Source organism: Oryza sativa, chromosome 9 (assembly GCF_034140825.1).
Source record: "Oryza sativa Japonica Group chromosome 9, ASM3414082v1".
NCBI lineage: Eukaryota > Viridiplantae > Streptophyta > Magnoliopsida > Poales > Poaceae > Oryza > Oryza sativa.
In genome coordinates, this window is record NC_089043.1 from 23041746 (window position 1) to 23061883 (window position 20138).

Consider the following 20138-nt stretch of genomic DNA (forward strand, 5'->3'; position numbering starts at 1 on the left):
TATTAACAATTTTTATATCTCGTATCAACCGCCACCACTCTACTCCTTTATAGGCATGTTTCTTAATTTATCTCGTCATGTGTTTTAGATGCTCTTTTCTTTCAATAATCTTTATTTTTATCACAAATTTTAGTTATTTATAAATTGTATTCCTAATTGAAATCTTATTTTTCTTTTTCGAATTTCAGAATTTTTTTTATAAAATAGTTAATATCGTATTGTGTTCTTTTAATGTTTTTATTTTTTATTTTCAATTTTAGTTGTTTTAAAATTGTATTTCTACTTGAATTTTCTTTTAATTTTTTCTAATTTTAGATATTATTTTATTTTTATTGTCAATTTTAATTAATCTCGTATTGGGTTCTTATATGGATTCTTCTTTCAATATTGCTTATTTTTAATTCTGAATTTCAGCTAATTTTAAATTGTATTCCTTCATGAACTCTTCTTTTATTTTCTTTTGCTAATTTCGGAATTATTTATTTTTATTTCGAATTTTAATTAATCTCGTATTGGGTTATTATATGGACTCTTCTTTTATTATTACTTATTTTTAATTCCGAATTTCAGCTATTTTTAAATTGTATTCCTACTTGGACTCTCATTTCCTTTTCTAATTTTGGATTTTATATTATTTTTGTTTTTAATTTTGATTAATGTCGTATTAGATTCTTATATGGAAACTTATTTCAATATTTCTTATTTTTAATTCCGAATTTCAGCTATTTTAAATTGTACTTCTACTTGGACTCTCATTTTCTTTTTTTTTCTTTTCTTTTTCTCTGATTAATTGTGGAATTTCTAGCACCCACAGTGAACGTGGTGCCTCCTTTCAAAGCTGTTTTAATAATATAATAGATATTAGTTATTTATAAATTGTATTCCTAATTGAAATCTTTTTTTTTCTTTTTCTAATTTTAGATTTTTTTAAAAAAATAGTTAATACTGTATTATGTTATTTTAATGTTTTTATTTTCAATTTCGGTTGTTTCAAAATCGTATTCCTACTTGAACTCTCTTTTCATTTTTCTAATTTTGGATATTATTTTATTTTTTATTCAAAATTTTAAGTAATCCCGTATTGGGTTCTTATATGGATTCTTCTTTCAGTATTGCTTTTTTTAATTTAGAATTTTAGCTATTTTTAAATTTTATTCCTACTTGAACTCTTCTTTTATTTTCTTTTGCTAATTTCGGATTTATTTTTATTTTTATTCTGAATTTTAATTAATCTCGTATTGGGTTCTTATATGGATACTTCTTTCAATATTCCTTATTTTAATTCCGAATTTCAGCTATTTTTAAATTGTATTCTAACTTGGACTCTCCTTTCCTTTTCTAATTTTGGATTTTATTTTATTTTTATTTTGAATTTTGATTAATCTCGCATTGGGTTCTTATATGGAAACTTCTTTCAATATTGCTTATTTTTAATTCTAAATTTCAGCTATTTTAAAATTATATTCCTACTTGGACTCTCACTTCCTTTTCTATATTTGGATTTTATTTTATTTTTATTTTGAATTTTGATTAATCTCGTATTGGGTTCTTATATGGAAACTTCTTTCAATATTCTTTATTTTTAATTCCGAATTTCAGCTATTTTTAAATTGTATTTCTACTTGGACTCTCCTTTTCGTTTCTAATTTTGGATTTTATTTTATTTTTATTTCGAATTTTGATTAATCTCGTATTGGGTTCTTATATGGAAACTTCTTTCAATATTGCTTATTTTTAATTCCGAATTTCAGCTATTTTTAAATTGGACTTCTACTTGGACTCTCCTTTTTCTTTTTTTTTCTTTTTCTTGGATTAATGTGGGAATTCTAGCCCCCACGGCAAACGTGGTGTCTCCTTTCAAAGCTCTTTTAATAATATAATAGATTGTGAAAACTACATCGTAACTACCTACTGTATAATATAACTTGCATCGCATGTACTCTGATCTCCGTTTATTGTTATTTATCGCTTTGACTTTTTCTATTAAGTTTTTTCAGGTTTAATCAAGTTTATAGAAAATGTTAGCAACATGTATAATTCCAAATTAGTTTTATTTCATCTAACATTGAATATATTTTAATAATATATTTGTTTTGTTTTCACTACTCACCTTGACATTTTGCCCTTTCCGGACCGCTACCTGGGTTTCCAGTCATTTCGGCTACTGCCAATATTTTTGGAGGAAATAGCCGTTGTTCCTGATCCTTCTAGTCGGGAGCTTCATATCTTCAAGGATTGGGTGGAGGTGGCGTAAAAAGGAAGGAAAAAGGAATTTGAAATCCGTCCCTTCCCACAGAATCATCGGGCTTGACTTTCCTTACTTTCCCAACCCCGCTACTGTAAAAAGAACTCTTTTGTTTTGAGACTAGCTAGTCGCTATGGTTTGTGGGAAAACTCTTCTCTCTCTGGTCTCACTTCGAGGAATTTCTCGAAAAATAATGCTACATTTTTCTATAAAATTGGTGAACATAAAAAATATTTGACTAAGAAAAAAGTCAAAGCAACTTGTAATATGAAACGGGGGTAGTTTTATATATAATTTTAAACCGTTAGATTTTGCTTTGAGATTTGTATAAGCGAAAAAAAGAAGCAAATCATAGCGTATGCATACGCGAGGGAGTTTAATCCGACATCTTCACAATGTATCACATAATTTTAAAGTTATATACATGTTACATCGTAGTTACGTATAAACTATGTAGATGTACTGTAATAAAAAAAGTGACTACCAATTGATTTTTCGATAGATTTGAAGCTTGAAATATTACATAATTTTCAACCAATGAATACAAACCATTTTAATAACAAAAACAGAAGGACAACCATGTCAAAAATCATAAGTCTAGAGACAAACACAATTGTAAAACCTAATTTTAGTGTATTGTAACTGAGTGTATGTGCTCTATAACTAAGTTTAAATGTTTAATAATCAAATATAAGTACTCTATAATTGAGTGTAGCTACAAGTTGAATCTCAAGTAACATAAATCTTCATGCAAGATCCTACGGATAAAAGATAATAATAAAAAAACAGTAGCCTAAGATCTATCACTCTATGGAAAGATGTGGAGATAGGCCCTTGTATTCCTTGTCTAAAATATACGACTAAACAAATTTAGGCCCTGTTTGGTAGAGCTCCAGCTCCCAACTCCTAATTAACTTCAAACTCCAACTCCACTAGAAGCTAGCTCCACTGGGAGCTATAGGTGGTCTAAAAGTGTTTGGCTAACTTGCTCAGCTCCAGAAATCCTGAAAGAGAGGATAGGGGGTAGATAGACAATACTACCCTTGTGTTTTTTCACTGTTGGCTTAGGATTAACTAGTAATTTGTCCGTGCTAACGCTACAGTTATATTTAGTTTTATTTGGCAAGTCATATAAATGGAGTTTTAGCAATGACACGAAATAGATGTGGGGTACCATAATGTTCAACTTTTGTTTCAGCAATATCTAAATTTCTATCCAACTTTTTTTTTTAGAAACGAACGGGACCATAATGTTCAATGATTCATACAAAACAACATAATCCTGAAGCTTTGCTTTCTCCTTGAGCATGATCTAAATAACTTTTCCCCATGGCCTCCGCTTGCCTGAAAGATTGAACAATTTACCATTGGTCAAATGCCTACCTGCTGCAATGTTATCTACAAATGACAAACAACTATATTAAGCAGGGATCTTGTAAATGCTACCAAACACATATTTTACCACAACTTCGATTTGAGCAAAGCGTGTAGAGATGGACATGGGTGCACTGTAAAAACAGTAATAACTTGAGTGCCAAACGCTGCATTTGCAGCAAGTTTCAACAATAGAGTATATTTTTTTCTGACCAAATCTTTCTAGAAATCTAAGTGCAGTGAGAATATGGTTGAAGTATAAAAACTAAAAATCAAGCAATAATAGACACACAGATCGGGAGAAATTTTAACCAACATCTAGGTAATCAATCCCCCCAAAAAAGAACCAGATTTGAGGGAGGGAGTCTAGGGTTTGGGGTTACCTTCTTCTTGCACCAAATCTGCTACCCCGCCGCCATATTATAGCTCCTGCCGTGCGCCTCCTCGCTGTGGGGAGCCACTCCCGCTGCCAAGTGCCGCCGTGAGTTCTCAGCCGCCAAGCCCAACCGTCGTGCGTCGCCCTAACCTCTGCCCAACGCCGCCCAAACCTCTACTCGGCGCCCTAGCCGCGAGAGAGGAGGCAGCCGCCACCACCGCTGCCGTGCACCGTGTGCCGTCACTGCTACTGCCGCCGCCGCCTTAGTCCTCCCTTCCCCTTCTCTCTTCGCGGCCTTGCGGAGAAGAGGCGATGCGCTTGACCACGGGGATGCGCAACTCGGCTCGATGCGGATGGGGAACGAAGGGGTAGTGCGGTGGCATTCTGCGTGTAATTTCTTTGAAAAATAATGGGTAGCGCTGGAACCAGTTGAGAGTGAAGTTGTGGAGTTGCGTTTTTGCCGCTCCACCATGCTAGTGTAATTTTTTGGAGCGATCCACACCGCTCCGCTCCCCGTTTTGATGAATCCGAACTGTTTAGCACAACTCCAGCTCCAGGTAAGTTGGAGTTGGGAGCTGGAGCTGTGCCAAACGGGACATTAATGTGGAGCTAGATTAAATTTTATTTTAATAATCTGCACACATCTATCTCAGGTACGTCATGTTTATTCCCAACTGGAAAGATTTGGACTGTAATGAACATAACTTTCTAGAAGTAATTATTGACACTGAATCTCCATCAATCTCCATCAATCGCGGATGCAGCCGCTTTGAATGGCCTTGGTTGTTTGCTTGATACGGCTTATAGAAACTGAGTACAATTTTTCAAGAACCAGTCGTTATTAAAGTCATAAAACACAGAGAAAATTGTGTGATCTTGTAGTCATATTCAAAACAACAGTCCTCTGTAAAACATTTTTGAAAATATTTCAACGTACTGGTAGGCTGAGTTATTTTGTTAGGCCCTGTTTAGTTCCAAAAACATCACATCGAATCTTTGGACATATGCATAGAGTATTAAATATAGATAAATTTTAAAACTAATTGCACAGTTAGGGTGGAAATCGCGAGACGAATCTTTTGAGCCTAATTAGCCCATGATTAGCCATAAGTGCTACAGTAACCCACATGTGCTAATTATGGATTAATTAGGCTCAAAAAATTCATCTCGCGGTTTCCAGGCGAGTTATGAAATTAGTTTTTTCATTCATGTCCGAAAACCCCTTCTGACATCCGATCAAACGTCCGATGTGACATCCAAAAATTTCCTTTTCGCAAACTAAATAGGCCCTTAGCTTTTCCAACTCATCCCTCTTATTTTCCGCATGTACGCTTTTCAAACTACTAAACGTTGTGTTTTTTAAAAAAAAAATTCTTTACGAAAGTTGCTTTAAATAGTCATATTAATCCATTTCTAAACGAATACTCCGTTGTGTGTGATGATTGCTGAGTAGCTAATAGTTAATTGATCATGTGCTAAGTAGCTCCATTGCGTGTAGGAGGCATTAGTTCCCAACTTCCAGTACCGAGCACAACCTTAATAACTTGACTAGCATAACATCTCGTCATCTATGCTTGTTGACTTATTGGGCGCAAAATTTAACTTTTTAAGTTATTTTTAGATTTTAAGGGTTTAGTTAATCGAATACTTGACTATATTCGTTTATTTTTCTAGGACTGATCGATAAGCCATAACTTAACCAATTATAGCTGAGCTTTAGCAGTTACTAGTATTTTTATACTTGCTCCGTCCCATAATATAAGTGATTTTAGATGAATGTGACACATCCACCCGACAATATACTTGACTCTTTGCATAAACATGACATCCATCGCATATGAAGCTTAGTGTCACACCCCGATCTGGCACCGCCGTGCAACGGCACCTGACCGGAGCGCGTCGTAGGAAAAACGGCGCGAACCGCTTCCTACGAAACCGCGATCTCAGTACCAGTCCCAGGACATAGCGCTGGTACTCACGGTGACAAATATGAATCATTGCAATCCTTAAAATAAATAGAGGACTTATTTACCTTAACTTAGGTTGCAACTCATAACAGCCCGAGAATGCAACCGACGACGCAGACGAGGAAACACCAATAACAGCAGCAGCGGCGGAACCAACGAACTAACACCCAAACACCACAGGCGACGGCTGGGAACTAGGACGAAACCCTAATCTTCACTTCACTTCATCTTCACTTCAAGGCAGAGGAACTATATATATATTTATATAGAGCAAGGGTGATTACTTTCGTACTCAGCAAGTCACGGGAATTTGGGTGTTTAATGCAAGCTTGGAAGAGAGGCAAGGTTGTTTTGCAAATCTTTTATTTGAAAGCATTTTGAAATCACTAAGTGATTTATTTATTTTTAAGTTTGGGTCGAAAGGAGACTTGCGTCTCGATTCGACTTAAGAGATGCTTTTCAATAACTCAAATGGTAATGTACCGACCTCCCGGGTCAACAACTCAAATGGTAATGTACCGACCTCCCGGGTCAGATCATTACTTCTCGGCTCCCAGAGCCATTTCACTTGATTAAGCGGCTCCCAGAGCCTTTTTCATTTTCTCGAACTCCCAGAGTCCAGCTGCCCAGCAGCACAACAATCCGCTTCCACTCGGGAAGCCTAGTCTATGATGCCCGTAGACATCCCGAATCACACAAATTCGTTTCTGACCACTCAGGTCATCCATCTGCCTCATAGGCTGATTCTGGTTACGATTCCCACACCACAATAACTTTTCACAAAGCACAGGCAAACAAATCTACACAACGGGAACCACCTCACATCCGCCCATGACCGTGGGCACGGCTGTTCGAACAGTTAGTTAACCTCTGTAGAGGGGTACACTTTACCCACAAGATACGAACTTATTCCGAACACCCGTCGGTATCGGAGGTTCGCAACAAAGCCATTCCCAAGCCGACCCAGGGATACCTCATGCCACATAGAAGGATCAAATCCTCACATAAATATAGGCCATTTTAGTTTTCACAAATCAAACTCCAACCACCTCGATCGGTAATCTGGCAAGCTTCTCTTCCTTGCCTTACCAGAAACCCGGTTTGGCTCCAACCGACCCCGCCCCGGCGTTCCCAACTATTGGCATGCGAGGTTTCCCTGAACTGACTAGTTACTTAGCCAGGGTGTCCCATTCCACCTTATGGTTGCACTTTGATTATGTTCGATGAGTTTCCCACAGGAATCGGTCCTTATATGCGAATACGGGACAGTGCCAGGCACAACCCCCGCATCGAGAGTTTTCGCAGTTCATTTTATTTTCAAACCCACCGACGCCACATGTCGGGTTTTCAAGGCTTCTCAAACCCATTTCCCAAATTTTCGACAATCAACGGTGTATGTGGGATATTTGGTATACGCGCTCAGAGAGCACGGATACCGAGGTACCACAAGGGTGGAGTGACAAGGAATCAGGGTAGTACAACCTACAGGAATTAGTGCGACTACTGGGTAGGTCCGTCGGTTTGACATGCAAACCGAGGCCAAGCATGTTATAGGAGTGATTCTAATAATGCAAGTTGCAAACAAAATATATTGATTTTTCAATTATAGGAGCAATTGATCAAAGGGTGACTTGCCTTGCTCAAGGTCTTCACGAAGCTTAACGAATCTTCGAGAAATCCTTGATTGATGAAAATCCGCAACCGCAACTATACGCAAACAATCAAAAACCTAAACAAAAGATCAAAAGAATGACCCTATTTAGACTAACTAATAGTGCCATTAGATAGATCTTAATTTTACGGAATTACTGGAAGTTGAACGGAGTCAAACGAAGCTATGGATCGAGAGATATGAATTTTGGAAGTTTAAATGGATTTTCTGGACGAGAAATGATTTATTGGAATTTATAGAAATAATATTCTCAAGAATATTATTGGCATTCGCTGATGTGCGGGACCAAAGGAAATGATTTATGGAATCTTGGAATAGAGAATTGATTTATGGAAAAGGGAAAAAGGATTTATCAATTCCTTTGGAAAAGGAAAGGAAGGAGGGATGCGAATTGGACTTCCTCGGGCGGCTTAGGCGCGGCCCAAGGAAAGGCGCGCGGCTCGGCCGAGCTACTGGGCCGGTGCGGGCCCATTAGGGTTCGGGAGGAGGGGGGAGACCGGCCGGGTGGACGCGGTCCACCTCGCGGGTTCCGGGTGGGGCCCATGTGTCGGTCGACACAGCGCATGGTGCGGAGCGTGCACGTGGCGCGGGGGGCTAGGGTTAGGGTCGGAGTGGCGCATGGTTTGGTGCACCGGGTGGACCAAAGGGCGGCGAGCCAACGCGCAGCCGCTAGGCTCTCCGTGGACTGAGCGCACCGAGAGGGAGGAGAGAGCGGACCCGCCTTGACTCGGTCTTTGCTGAGGTGGCGCTGACGTGGCACCTCCATGGCATGCCACGCAGGCCGGCGAGAGGAGGAAGAAGGAGGCCGGCCGAGATGGACGGCGGGCGGCGGGGGTCTCACCGGAGCACGGATCGACGGTCTTCGGTCATGGGGGAGCACACCGGGACAAAGAGGCGGACGAGAGGGGACGATCCCATGGCTCGGATGCGACGGAGGAGGTCCGACGGCGGCGGATTGCGGCGGTGACCGTTGGCGGCGGCAAAAGAGGGGAATCGCCGGTGGTCAACGAGGGTTCGATTCGAGGCGGCGGGAGCATATCCGGGGCTCGGTGAACTCATTTCCGGCGCCGGATGGGGCAATGGACCTCCAAGGGAGGCCGGCGACGGCGAGCTACCTCTGGGAGCGGGCGGCAATGGCGGCGAGGCCGCGCCGGGCGGCGGCGGGCATTGGGGCGGCGTCTATGCGCGTTCGGGACGGCTACCGAGCTACTGCGCAAGCTAGAGGGGACGAGGATGAGCGAGGAAGAGGAACGGAGGGCTACCGCGTCGGGACAGGGCGCCGTGACGAGCGGCGGCGGCGTGGGAGAGCTCTCCAGCCTCGGGCCGGGGAAGGGGAAGAAGGGATGGCGCCCAGAGTCCTCTTCCGCTCCGCGCGCACGCCGGCTTCCCGGCACGCGCAACAGCGAGGATGGTGACGGCGACGAGTGGCAGAGATGGCTCGGCGTCAATGGCGCGGTGGCGATGGAAGCGAAAACGAGAGGAAGGGAGATTGGAGAGGGGGCTCGATTATAAAGGGGGCAATGTCGGTTTGGGGGGGGGAACCGACCTTGCACGGTCAAGGAGGAGGAGCTGGCGGTCACGCTAATGGCCAAGGCGGCGGCAGGCGATGACGCGGGTGGTGTCGGGCAAAAGTGGAAAATGGAGGGGGAAAGGGGGGCTCAAACGGGAAAAGGAGGAGGGAGAGGGGAGCGAGGCCGAGGGCTCTGCCTCCATCCCTGGGACGCATGCGCACAGGCGGCAGCGGGCCGGGAGGCAGCGCGGGCACAGGCGGTGCTAGGGCTTGACGCGGCGAGGGCGCGGCGAAATTCAAAAGGCGGCGGCGAGAGATCAACGCCGGGAGGGCGAGAATGAGAGGGGAGAGGAAGAGAAGAACGAAAGAGAGAGAGAGAGAGAGACTCTCGGCTTGGCGTCGGCGCACGCGCGTGCGCCACACGTGCGGAGCGAGGGAGGAGGACGGTTGAGGGGAGGTGGGCCGAGGGGAGGGGATCCGGCCCATCCAAAATATGAGGAGGCAAAATAGACTTTCACAGAGAAATTGAATTGGGAGGGATTTGGATTTTGGATTTCGAATTTGATGCTTGGTCTTAGGGACACAAGGTGGAGTCAAGGAAGGAACTAAAATGGGAATTGGGAACAGGTATTTGGCAAGGATTCAAAGAGAGGGATTGAATTTTCGGAATTTGATTTGGAGACTTGAATTGGAAGAGAAATTTTGAGGTGGAGGATTTTGATTTTGATGAGAGAAAACAACAGGATTTGAATTGAGATCCACGGCACGACTTAGACTCGCACACAAAGAACGAAATTTCCGCAATTAGGATTTTTCTTAAACTAGTTTTTAACGTCTCACGAAAAGCGGAGCGTTACACTTAGGGATTTAGTTGATGGGGCCTAGGACTCCAATTAATTTTTACATGTAAGATGTATACCTTATATGTATGACGTATGGGCCCCCACACCATCTAGGAAGAAGGCCCCACTCATCTGTTTTCATTCTCTACCAAGAATTGAATCATTTACTCCCATCCCCTCAATCCAATTGGCAATCAACGTCAAATCAAGATGGAGAAGCGAAAAATTGATGTGTCCTAAGCTCACAAAAATTTTTTGCGTTTCCACGAAGCCTACAATCACCTTCAGGAGGAGGAGCAGCGCGTGCAACAAGTGGCCGCCTAGACGGCGGATGAGTCCCCACTCACAAACACTAGTGAACCGTGGTACTTCCTTCGACTACTCCCTGTTTGGCAATAGCAGTGTATCACCCTGCTCACCAAGTCGCATTGCACATCATGACAGATCTGTGCCGCCACGCCCTAGTCGGCTAATTGTTACTCGGTGTGCCTAAATTCTAAAGCCCTTTCCATTAGCTATCAAGTTGTGGTTCAACGTAATCCCTTCCTCACTCGCCATCACATCACCCGATGTAGGTCCAAGCATAGAATGCTTACACTAGGTGCCCCGGTCAATTTTTATCATGTGCCCCGGCCCCCTAGCTACCTGATTTTTAATTTAACAAAATGTGAAAGAACAATACATATAATTATGTCGATGGATTATATTCTAATCACAGGATCCATACCTATACGGTTTGTCTGGAGGACGTAGAGGTTGGATGCTATAAAGAGAGCAAGGGAGACAATGATTTGTATATAGGTTCAGACCTTTTGATGATGGGTAATAGTCCTACTCTTATTGATCGGAGTTGATGTTACCATTATATATCAATATCTCACAGGTACAAATAGGATGGAAATCTAATCCAATTTGCTAGTATATCAACTTAAAACTTGGACATGGTGGTTGATGGTTAGCTGTTGTCTAGTTTCTTGAGAATCGACTCGGTGAATTTGGAGGTGGCTCTAGATCTCTCTTCGCTCGTATTAGGCTTGCCTTGTAGGTCTTGTCTTCTGGTATTTATATTCCCGGATGCCCTTTTATTCAAATAGAACTGAAAGGTAAAATATTGATACAATCCGAGTAGTTCTGATTGGGCAACAAATGTTTTCTTGAAAACCGTAAAGCTAGCAAAACCTTATCAACTATCGAAACATTGCAAAATATCGGAATAGAACCTCGGATACGTTGCACACTTGTGAAAAGCGAACTTCATGTTAAGGAATTTTGCCTCATATGCAACTATTAGTGAGGATTGAAAGTAAAAAGAAAATAATTTAGATACTTAATGACCATGACATTGCTTAAAAACTAATACTAACACATAAGGATTACATCTAAGTTTTATTACATTTGGATGGGCTGTCTCCATTGACGGTTATTTATTTAAAAAATTCGGATAAAATCAGTACATCGATAGATGAAAACCCATCTAACATTTTCATTTCGATTATCGATATTTCAAAATATAGGAATAATACAATCAATATAAAAAATCAGTACGTACGGTTGAGAAATTATGCACTACTACCATTTTCATCGTTGTGCATTGTCCAACTCGGTCATGAGTCGGGCGAACGCGACACGCGACGAGCCGCCATCTTTCCAGGCCATGGCTGCGCCATCTCTGTGCGCCTCGACACGCTCTCTAAGCTTCCTTCCATGCTCGGACTCCACGACCAGCCTCACCTTCGCCTCCACCTCCTCGGCGGTCACCCACCCTTCCAGCCATCCCTCCATCTCCACGCCGACGCCCATGTCGTCCACCATGAGCACCTTGTTGATCCTCTGCTCCGCGTACATTGGCCAGCAGAGCATCGGCACGCCCGCGGTGATCCCCTCCAGCACCGAGTTCCACCCGCAGTGCGTCACGAACGCGGCGGTGGCGCGGTGGCGGAGGACGCTCGGCTGGGGCACCCAGGTGTTGACGACGAGGCCGCGGCCGCTGGTTCTTGCCAAGAACCCCTCCGGTAGGAGCGCGTCGAGGTGTTCGGTGCTGGGTGCCCGACGAACCACCCACAGGAAGCGGTGGCCGGACTTGTCCAGGCCGGCGGCGATCTCCCGCAGCTGTTGCTCCGCGTGGTTCCCGCCGATGCTCCCGAAGCAGAGGAACACGATGCTGCGGTCGGGCTGCCCGTCGAGCCACACGAGGGACTCGTGCCGCCGGCTGGTCTCGTCACCGGCGCCGGCGGCGGCCTTGTCAACCAGTGGCCCCACGGCGTAAACCGGCGGGAGCACCACGCCGTCGGGGCAGCAACGTGGGTCGGCGAGAGCTCGCAGCGCACGCTCCTCCAACGACACGAACGTGTTAATCAGGATTCCGTCGAACTCCGCCATGACGCGCGCTCCCGCGGCCACCGTGGTGGCCTCGGGATCCTTGCTGATCAGCTCGCTCAACGAGCGCCCGAACAAGTCCGTCACGTGAGAAGCCGACATGGGTGGCACGCCCAACAACTCGAGGGGAGCGCTGCCTTCTTCTCCTCCTCCCAGTTTCTTGAACCCAGCAAGAAGCGAAGGGATCTGGATGTTCACGGCGAGGGCGCCGGCGTCGCAGGGGTAGAGCTCGTAGGCCGGAACCCCGAGCTTCCTCACGGCTTGAATGGCGAAACCGCACGACGCGTCGACGACCACGGCGTGGAGGCCCTGCACGGAGCAGAGGAAGTCGTGGAGGTGCTCGTCGTAGCGGCGCACGAGGTCGAAGTAGTTGGTGAAGAACTTGTCGTCGTCGAAGGCGAGCGAGGGAGGGTCCGGGATGCGCGGGAGCATGTGGAAGGAGACGGTGGCCGAGCTCTTGGAGGAGACGGCGCGGGCGACGGCGGCGGTGAAGGCGGCGTCGTCGTCCTTGACCGACGGGTTGATGAGCGCGACGGCGACGGCGTAGCCGTGGTCCAGGAAGACGTCGGCGAGCACCATCATGGGGTTGAAGTGGCCGACGGCGAGGCCGGGGTAGAGAACCACCGTCTTCTTCATCGCAAACGCACCGGAGTGGAATAGCTAGCTTCGGCACTGAATGAAACCTCTCGAGTTCTCTCTGTTCTTCGTACGAGTAGCACTCGGAGGAACTTCTTCCTGCTTACCCTCTTGTTATTTACTCCCTTCGTCGAATAAAACAAATCAGAACTGTATGCGACATATGTTAGTACAACGAATTTAGATAAATATATGTTCACATTCATAGTATTAGGTGTATCACATCCAATACAGTTGAGTTTTTATAGAACGGAGGGAGTAGGTTTCAAGTTTCCACAAATTCTCTCGAAACAATCATCAAATGTAAATTACAATGTAATTTCAATTTACACGTAAGTAGGATATAACTTGTACGTAGCTTTTATATAATTTTGAACAATTAAATTTACTTCGAGATTTATGTAAGCAGAGAAAGGAAAATATCTACTACAACGTGCACGTACGTGGGAGGATTCGATCCCACGATCTTCATTTTGTGGAAGCAACGTGTTACCAAGAGATTTTTTTAAGTTATATCATTATTAGTTATTTAAATTACAATATAATTGGATATTTGTCGACAGAAAATATACGGCTCAAACAACAATACTAACTAGCCATGTGGAGCTAGAATAAATCTTATTTATATACTCGTAATTTGGACACACCCACCTCACGTACGTCGATACTTGAAAACAACGTATCAGGAAGATTGATCTGGACTCAAATGAACATCGTTTTCTAGAAATGGAGTAGTTAACACTGAATCATTGATGACGCTCACACTCCTTTAATTTAATACTACAGTTGTGCTGACACTACTACATTATCGATTTTTTCTATCGATAAAATTGATTTTTGCAAATGGGTGGGTGGCCCTCTCGCCATGGCCTTAGCGCTTCCTTTGAATGGCCTAGGTGTTTATTTGATACGGCTTATAGAAACAACTTTTTTCAAGAATCAGTCATTAGACTCGTAAATCAGAGAGAAAATGTGTACTCTCTAGCATATTCAACATACTAATCCTCTTAAAAGACATATTTGAGAATATTCTACGCATGCTAGTAAGATTAATAATATAATGTCTCATTATCTGTTCGTTGACTTATGAGATGTAACTAAAATTTAAAATTTTAAACTCAATTTTAGGTATTTCATCGTAGGCTATTTGATATGATGCATTTCTTTTAAACTACTAAGAATAAAAATATAATAATAATCCACAAACCATTATAATTTTTTGGTTTATGTTTTATGGTTGATCGATAAGCCATAACTTAACCTATCAAAGCCGTATATATTAGAGTGGCAGTCCATTTTCTAAGACATTATATTTAATTATCCGCACAAAAGAAATCAATATATAATAAAAAATAGTAATTACCGTTAGTAAATTTCATACTCCTACCATTTTTTATTCTCGTGCGTTGTCTAACTCGAATATGAGTTGCGCAAACGTGGCACAATAACGAACCGCCATCCTTCGAGGCCGTGGGTTCTACATGATCATCTCTGTGCGCCTCAACGTGCTCTCTAAGCTTGCTTTCAATGCTCGGACTCTATGATCAGTCTGACCTTCACCTTCACCTCCTCAGGAATCACCAGCCCTACCAGCCATCCCTCCATCTCCACGTCGATGCCCATGTAGTCAACCTTGAGCACCTTGTTAATCGTCAGCTCCACATACAGCGGCCAGTAGAGCATGGGCATACCTGTAATGATCCCCTTTTGCACCAAGTTCCACCCGTAGTGCGTCACAAACGTGTCGGTTGTAAGGTGGCAAAGGACATCCAGCTGGGGCACCTGTGTATTGATGAAATAGCCGTATATATTTTCTCCTTTAGATATAGAGGTGAGATTTTTATTCACTATTAAAAAAAGGTATTGACAACGATGCCCTCCCCACCGACCTCGAACTCCTTCGGTAGGAGCGCGTCGAGGTATTCGGTGTTGGCATCGCGAACAACCCATAGAAGCGGTTACCAAACTTGTCCAGGCTTGTGGCAATTTATCACATAGTAAGGTCCCTTTGAATTAAAGAATTTATGGAGAAATTTCATAGGATAGAAATCCTATAGGAATTTTCCTATTTGGCCTTTTGATTCAAAGGATTAGAGTTTTCCAAATCGTATAAAATTCCTATAGAATAGATCATTACATGTAGATTTTGGAGGAAACTTAGCAAAATGTTAAACCTCTTGGAAAAATTCCTTTGAATCTATCTCTCTCATCCGATTTCTGTGTTTTTCATACGGTCCAATCAAACAACTATTACCGTGTTTGGAATCCTCCGTTTTACACTTATATCTCTGTCAGAATTTTATGCTTTTCATATTACTCTTTTTTTTTATTCCTACTGTTCATAGGAGAGATTTCAAATGTTTTGCTCGACAGGTAAACCCTTAGATCTTGTCTTTTTCACTTGACATGAGGTTGCGACAGGACGCACTGTGCCAGCATAGTCAAGATTCTTTACCAATAAGAAAATACCAAAGTGACAAACATGACCAGGGCACTAAAAAGTAAACAGTAAACAATCAGTGCTCATTTGAAAAACAGGATTTTCAACACACAAAATAGAAGAAGAAAAAACAGATTCAAGTGTCGTATCTCAAATCCTGTTGGATGGAAAAGCTTAGAAAAACTATAGGAAAAACTGTTTGGATGGAGTCGTATGAAAAATACAGGAATTACACAAAATAACGTATGAAAAATGCAAGAATTAGAAGAGATTTATAGATACAGAGTAACGTATGAAAAGTATAAGAATTAGATGATACAATGTAAATTTTTCAAGAGGTTGGATCTTATGTTGAAAAACTTTCAAAATCCTTATGATTTGAGAAAATCCTAGGATTTTGAAATGACTATTCCTTTACTCCGAACAAACATGTTTATAAACATTCCACGAATTAAACCCTGCAAAATTCCTCCAAAATTCTTTTGTTTCAAAAGACCCTCTAAGTAAGGGCATGTACAATGGTTGTTAATAGTGGTCTCTTAGCGTTGCTAATTAGGAATACTTATTGATATGGAAGAAAGAGAAATAGGAGAGACAAAACATCGTTGTTATGCATGACAACAGCTTAACAACGACTCTTAATCACTATAATATGGAAATATGGTTGCATGAGGGTAAAAAAATGGAAAGAATATTAACAAATGAAATATTTTTTGAGTTAATGATTAAAGCCTTTATCGACTCAACTATTATAAAGATATGGTCTCTAAATAATCTTATATTGTTTAAGAGACCATACTTGTCTCTACCATTGAACATACCCTAAGTAAACCGGGGAAACTATTTTAATTACCCGGGTGATTAGAATCCATATAAGAGCAGACCGCTCTCATCGAACTTTGCCGACATTGGGTGCGCCGGCGCGGCCTTGTCCGTTGGGGTATCATCTCCACATACAAGCCACTAAGCCCACAGTTTCGGGCCGACGAAATCATTCATGCGCGTCTGGCTGCCCACTCCGCATATTCTGCGCGATATCCTCGTCCCGTACGTGTTGCCCATTTTGCCGCCACAACCGTCGCAAATTCGCAAACCGCCGGCCCGGAGCCAACCAACCAACGGAAGCATCGGTTGGCTCCCTCCACTACACTGTACTGACTTCGCCCATAGCACCGGCAAAGTCACCGATCCGCTTGGTACTGAATAAATTGGTCACGCACGCCATAGTAGTGGACTAGTATGGTGGTAGCTCACCATCGCCGACTTGCAAAACCAGCTGCTACGTCCGCGTACTTTTTCGCTGAAGATCGAGCACCTATAAATTCCATTCACCAGCTTCACTATGATTCATCAACCAAAGCCAACCAAAAACTTCCTCTGCTGCTTAGCTAAAGAATCATCGCCATCATGAGTGTGGAGATCCTCGACGGCAAGACGGTCCGGAGCTTCGTGGAGGACGAGGGCGCCTTCAACTCCTCGGTCGACGGCCGCTTCGCCGCGCTCGACGCCAACCGCGACGGCCTCCTCTCCTACACCGAGATGGCCGGGGAGCTGATGAGCCTCCGCGTGCTGGAGAAGCACTTCGGCGTCGACGACGAGGCCGCCATGGGCGCCGACGAGCTCGTGGAGCTGTACCGTGGCCTGTTCGCGAGGTTCGACCGCGACGGCAATGGCGCGGTGGACCTGGAGGAGTTCCGGGCCGAGATGAAGGAGATGCTGCTCGCCGTCGCCAATGGCCTCGGGTTCCTGCCGGTGCAGATGGTCGTCGAGGAAGGCAGCTTTCTCAAGGTGGCCGTCGACAGGGAGCTGGCCAAAGCTGCTTAAATTAATATACCTGAACCGGCGAGCATTTAAATTTTCACACAGCTACGATTTTAATTGATATATCTTGTGTTCACAATATTGATCATTGTTATTTGATAGCCTCTGTTGAGCTATATTTCATTGTTACTTGTGTAACTGTGCTCTTTGAGATAGACAAAGATAATATGATATAAAAAACCAGTTTTGATCAAGAGAATCGGTTTGAAAGCTTGTGTGTGTCTACTAGATACCAGGGTTTCATCTTTCGGTTTGGTCATTTGGACCAGGGTGCCCGAAATATCGAAATTTCAGAAATTTCGGTTCGAAATTATATGAATTTTTGAACAAAATTTGATTAAATTAAACAAAATATTATCAAATTTACAAAAAAAATGAAAAAAAAATCGGTCGAAATAATGTCGTATCTGGGTTCGATCCGAAATTTTGAACCCATGCTAGCTGCCAGGCTTTGGATTCTGAGCGCCACGTCAGGAACAATAAAATATTTGGGCCTCTAACTCTTCGTGGGCTGATCTGGGCCGTAGGCAGACGAGAGAGCCCATGACACGATCTCATCAATTCCGTAGTGGCCACGAACTCACGTAGCGCAAATGCCGCTCCCGTTTCCGAATCGTGCGATTTATCTCCTTTCTGTTTCCGAATTTTATTAGTAGTTGCGATATTATTAATACAGGTTTCGTAGCGGCCGCGTCTCCTCCTCCCTTATATAAAGGCAGCGTTTCTGCAAGTTATTACCCAAATCTACACGAGAGAGAGATCGTTCGACGCATATAGAGAGAGAGAGAGGCAAGATGCAGATCTTCGTGAAGACGCTGACGGGGAAGTCGATCACGCTGGAGGTGGAGAGCAGCGACACCATCGACAACGTCAAGGCCAAGATCCAGGACAAGGAAGGTAATATAACACGATATCAAGATGATATCCCTAGCTTCTTCGTTTGCATGTTCATCTTGTTTAATCGTTGATGTCTTGATGTCGTCTCGCGATGATCGACTGCACGTACGTACGCCGTACATTTGCTGGCATTGCTCGTCCCGTTAATTTAGTGACTCATCCTTTGTTTCGTACGTCGTGCTCTTGTGCGTCTAGACAGTAGAAATCATGTGTTTTGCACTAGATGCGTGGTGGGTTGATACTGCCGAAATTGTTCAATATTGTAGTTGTAGATTAGATCGATTTGATAACCAAAAAGGAAGCCTTGTACTTTTCCATTACATTACATAGGTCTAAGCATGCGTGTGTTTAGTCGCAGTAAGCACGGAGCAACAAATCCAATCTAGCCATCTGCTTATAGTTCGTCTTCGCTGTGTACATGTTTCTATTCTGTCTTAGTAGTTTAAAAAGATATGCTAGTATCTTTTATCTCTTGATAGGGAGTGCCTTCATCGATGACATTGCTGCATAACTGTAATTAAAGACTCTTTTTTCTTGTTTTCATGGATTAATATTAACTTCCGAGCCCATTCGACTAGCTAAAATTCATTCATATCTCTTTCACTGTTGTATATATAGGTATCCCTCCGGACCAGCAGCGCCTCATCTTCGCGGGGAAGCAGCTGGAGGATGGCCGCACCCTGGCCGACTACAACATCCAGAAGGAGTCGACGCTGCACCTGGTGCTCCGCCTCCGCGGCGGCAGCAGGGGCGGCTACACCATCCAGGAGCCCAGCCTCCTGCTCCTGGCGCTCAAGTACAACGAGAAGAAGATGGTCTGCCGCAAGTACGAACTCATCTTGATCCTGTTTGACTAATGCTATATAATTTTTTTTTTAAAAAAAGAAACTTTACGGAATGCTTACTAACAAAGATCTCAGCTTTGAATTTTAACGCTTAATTCGTACGTGTATTCCTGTTCCACGATGCATCCTAATTAAGTTCCTAACCGCAGGTGCTACGCACGCCTTCCCGCCAGGTCTACCAACTGCCGCAAGAAGAAGTGTGGCCACACCAACCAGGTGAAGTGGTCCTTTTACTTAGTTTTGTCGTCAAAGAAATGTTTTAACGTTTTTAGATAGTTTGTTTTCAAAATTGGTCGTTTGGTTGCATCAGTCATGTACACGGATTCGTGTTACTCCCTCCGTTTTATATTATAAGTCTTTTTTAGCATTGTCTATATTCATATGTATGTTAACGAATCTAGACATATAACATCTATATGAATATGGACAATGCTATAAAGTTTTATAATATGAAACGAATTTTTTTTATATAATAGATATAAAATCCATCCACTATTTGTACATGTTATTTTTTTCGATTTGTATACATTGCCGTACGTTGGTTGTACGGCTGACCTAATGTTGTTTTCTTCCATCTGAATTTTCAGATAAGGCCAAAGAAGAGGTTTATATCCAAGACTGCCAACTGAATAAAAGAGTTGTCATGCATCAGTTGAGTCGAAGAGTCTTCCTATTCAGTTATTAGCTCATATGTTAGCATCAGTTGAGTCAAAGAGTCTTCATAAATGTTAGCCTGGCTGCTTATGCTATTTCTGTTTGTGAGATTTGGTTAGAAGTTTTTACTGTTCAAATCTCTATATACGCCCCTACTTTTCTGTTTTTGAGATTTGGTTTGAAGTTTTTACTTGTTCAAATCTCTATATACGCCCCTACTGCGAGACACCTAATTTCGTTTACGGTTGCTTAATTTCCTTTCTTTTGCATGAATGTTACGAGAAACTAGTTAGAGAAGTTTGATTTAGAACCTCTTATATATAATATAATAGGAAACGGAAGGAGTGGGCATGTTCCAAACTCACATATATAATCCCAGCGAAGACTAGCAGATGCGAAGATCAGGAATAAACCTTTCGTGGTTTAGCTGATTTGATCAGACCTCACCAAAATTTCTGAAATTTTTGAAATTTTGAATAAAAT

General features: G+C 42.9%; 3 protein-coding genes across 3 annotated transcripts; 2 read left to right on the top strand and 1 right to left on the bottom strand.

Moving 5' to 3' along the window:
- Positions 1-11388: 11388 nt before the first annotated feature.
- LOC4347407 (UDP-glycosyltransferase 88B1) lies at positions 11389-13130 on the bottom strand. Its single transcript, XM_015756434.3, has one exon. The coding sequence runs from the start codon at positions 12996-12998 to the stop codon at positions 11565-11567; it is 1434 nt and encodes a 477-aa protein (XP_015611920.1). The 5' UTR covers positions 12999-13130; the 3' UTR covers positions 11389-11564.
- A 3657-nt stretch (positions 13131-16787) lies between these two features.
- On the top strand, positions 16788-17453 carry LOC4347408 (uncharacterized). The gene has a single exon (XM_015756439.3). The coding sequence runs from the start codon at positions 16846-16848 to the stop codon at positions 17260-17262; it is 417 nt and encodes a 138-aa protein (XP_015611925.1). The 5' UTR covers positions 16788-16845; the 3' UTR covers positions 17263-17453.
- Positions 17454-17999: 546 nt separating this feature from the next.
- On the top strand, positions 18000-19908 carry LOC136351794 (ubiquitin-ribosomal protein eL40z fusion protein-like). Its single transcript, XM_066304147.1, has 4 exons — positions 18000-18156; positions 18775-18982; positions 19151-19217; positions 19589-19908. The coding sequence occupies exons 1-4, from the start codon at positions 18054-18056 to the stop codon at positions 19628-19630; spliced, it is 420 nt and encodes a 139-aa protein (XP_066160244.1). The 5' UTR covers positions 18000-18053; the 3' UTR covers positions 19631-19908.
- Positions 19909-20138: the final 230 nt, after the last annotated feature.

Bases quoted from the DNA above. Each gene is read 5' to 3' on its own strand.
- LOC4347408 (XM_015756439.3), top strand. From the start codon at position 16,846: ATGAGTGTGGAGATCCTCGACGGCAAGACGGTCCGGAGCTTCGTGGAG.
- LOC136351794 (XM_066304147.1), top strand. From the start codon at position 18,054: ATGCAGATCTTCGTGAAGACGCTGACGGGGAAGTCGATCACGCTGGAG. The intron at 18,157-18,774 runs GTAATATAACAC...TTGTATATATAG, and splicing joins CAAGATCCAGGACAAGGAAG to GTATCCCTCCGGACCAGCAG. The intron at 18,983-19,150 runs GTACGAACTCAT...TCCTAACCGCAG, and splicing joins AAGAAGATGGTCTGCCGCAA to GTGCTACGCACGCCTTCCCG.
- LOC4347407 (XM_015756434.3), bottom strand. From the start codon at position 12,998: ATGAAGAAGACGGTGGTTCTCTACCCCGGCCTCGCCGTCGGCCACTTC.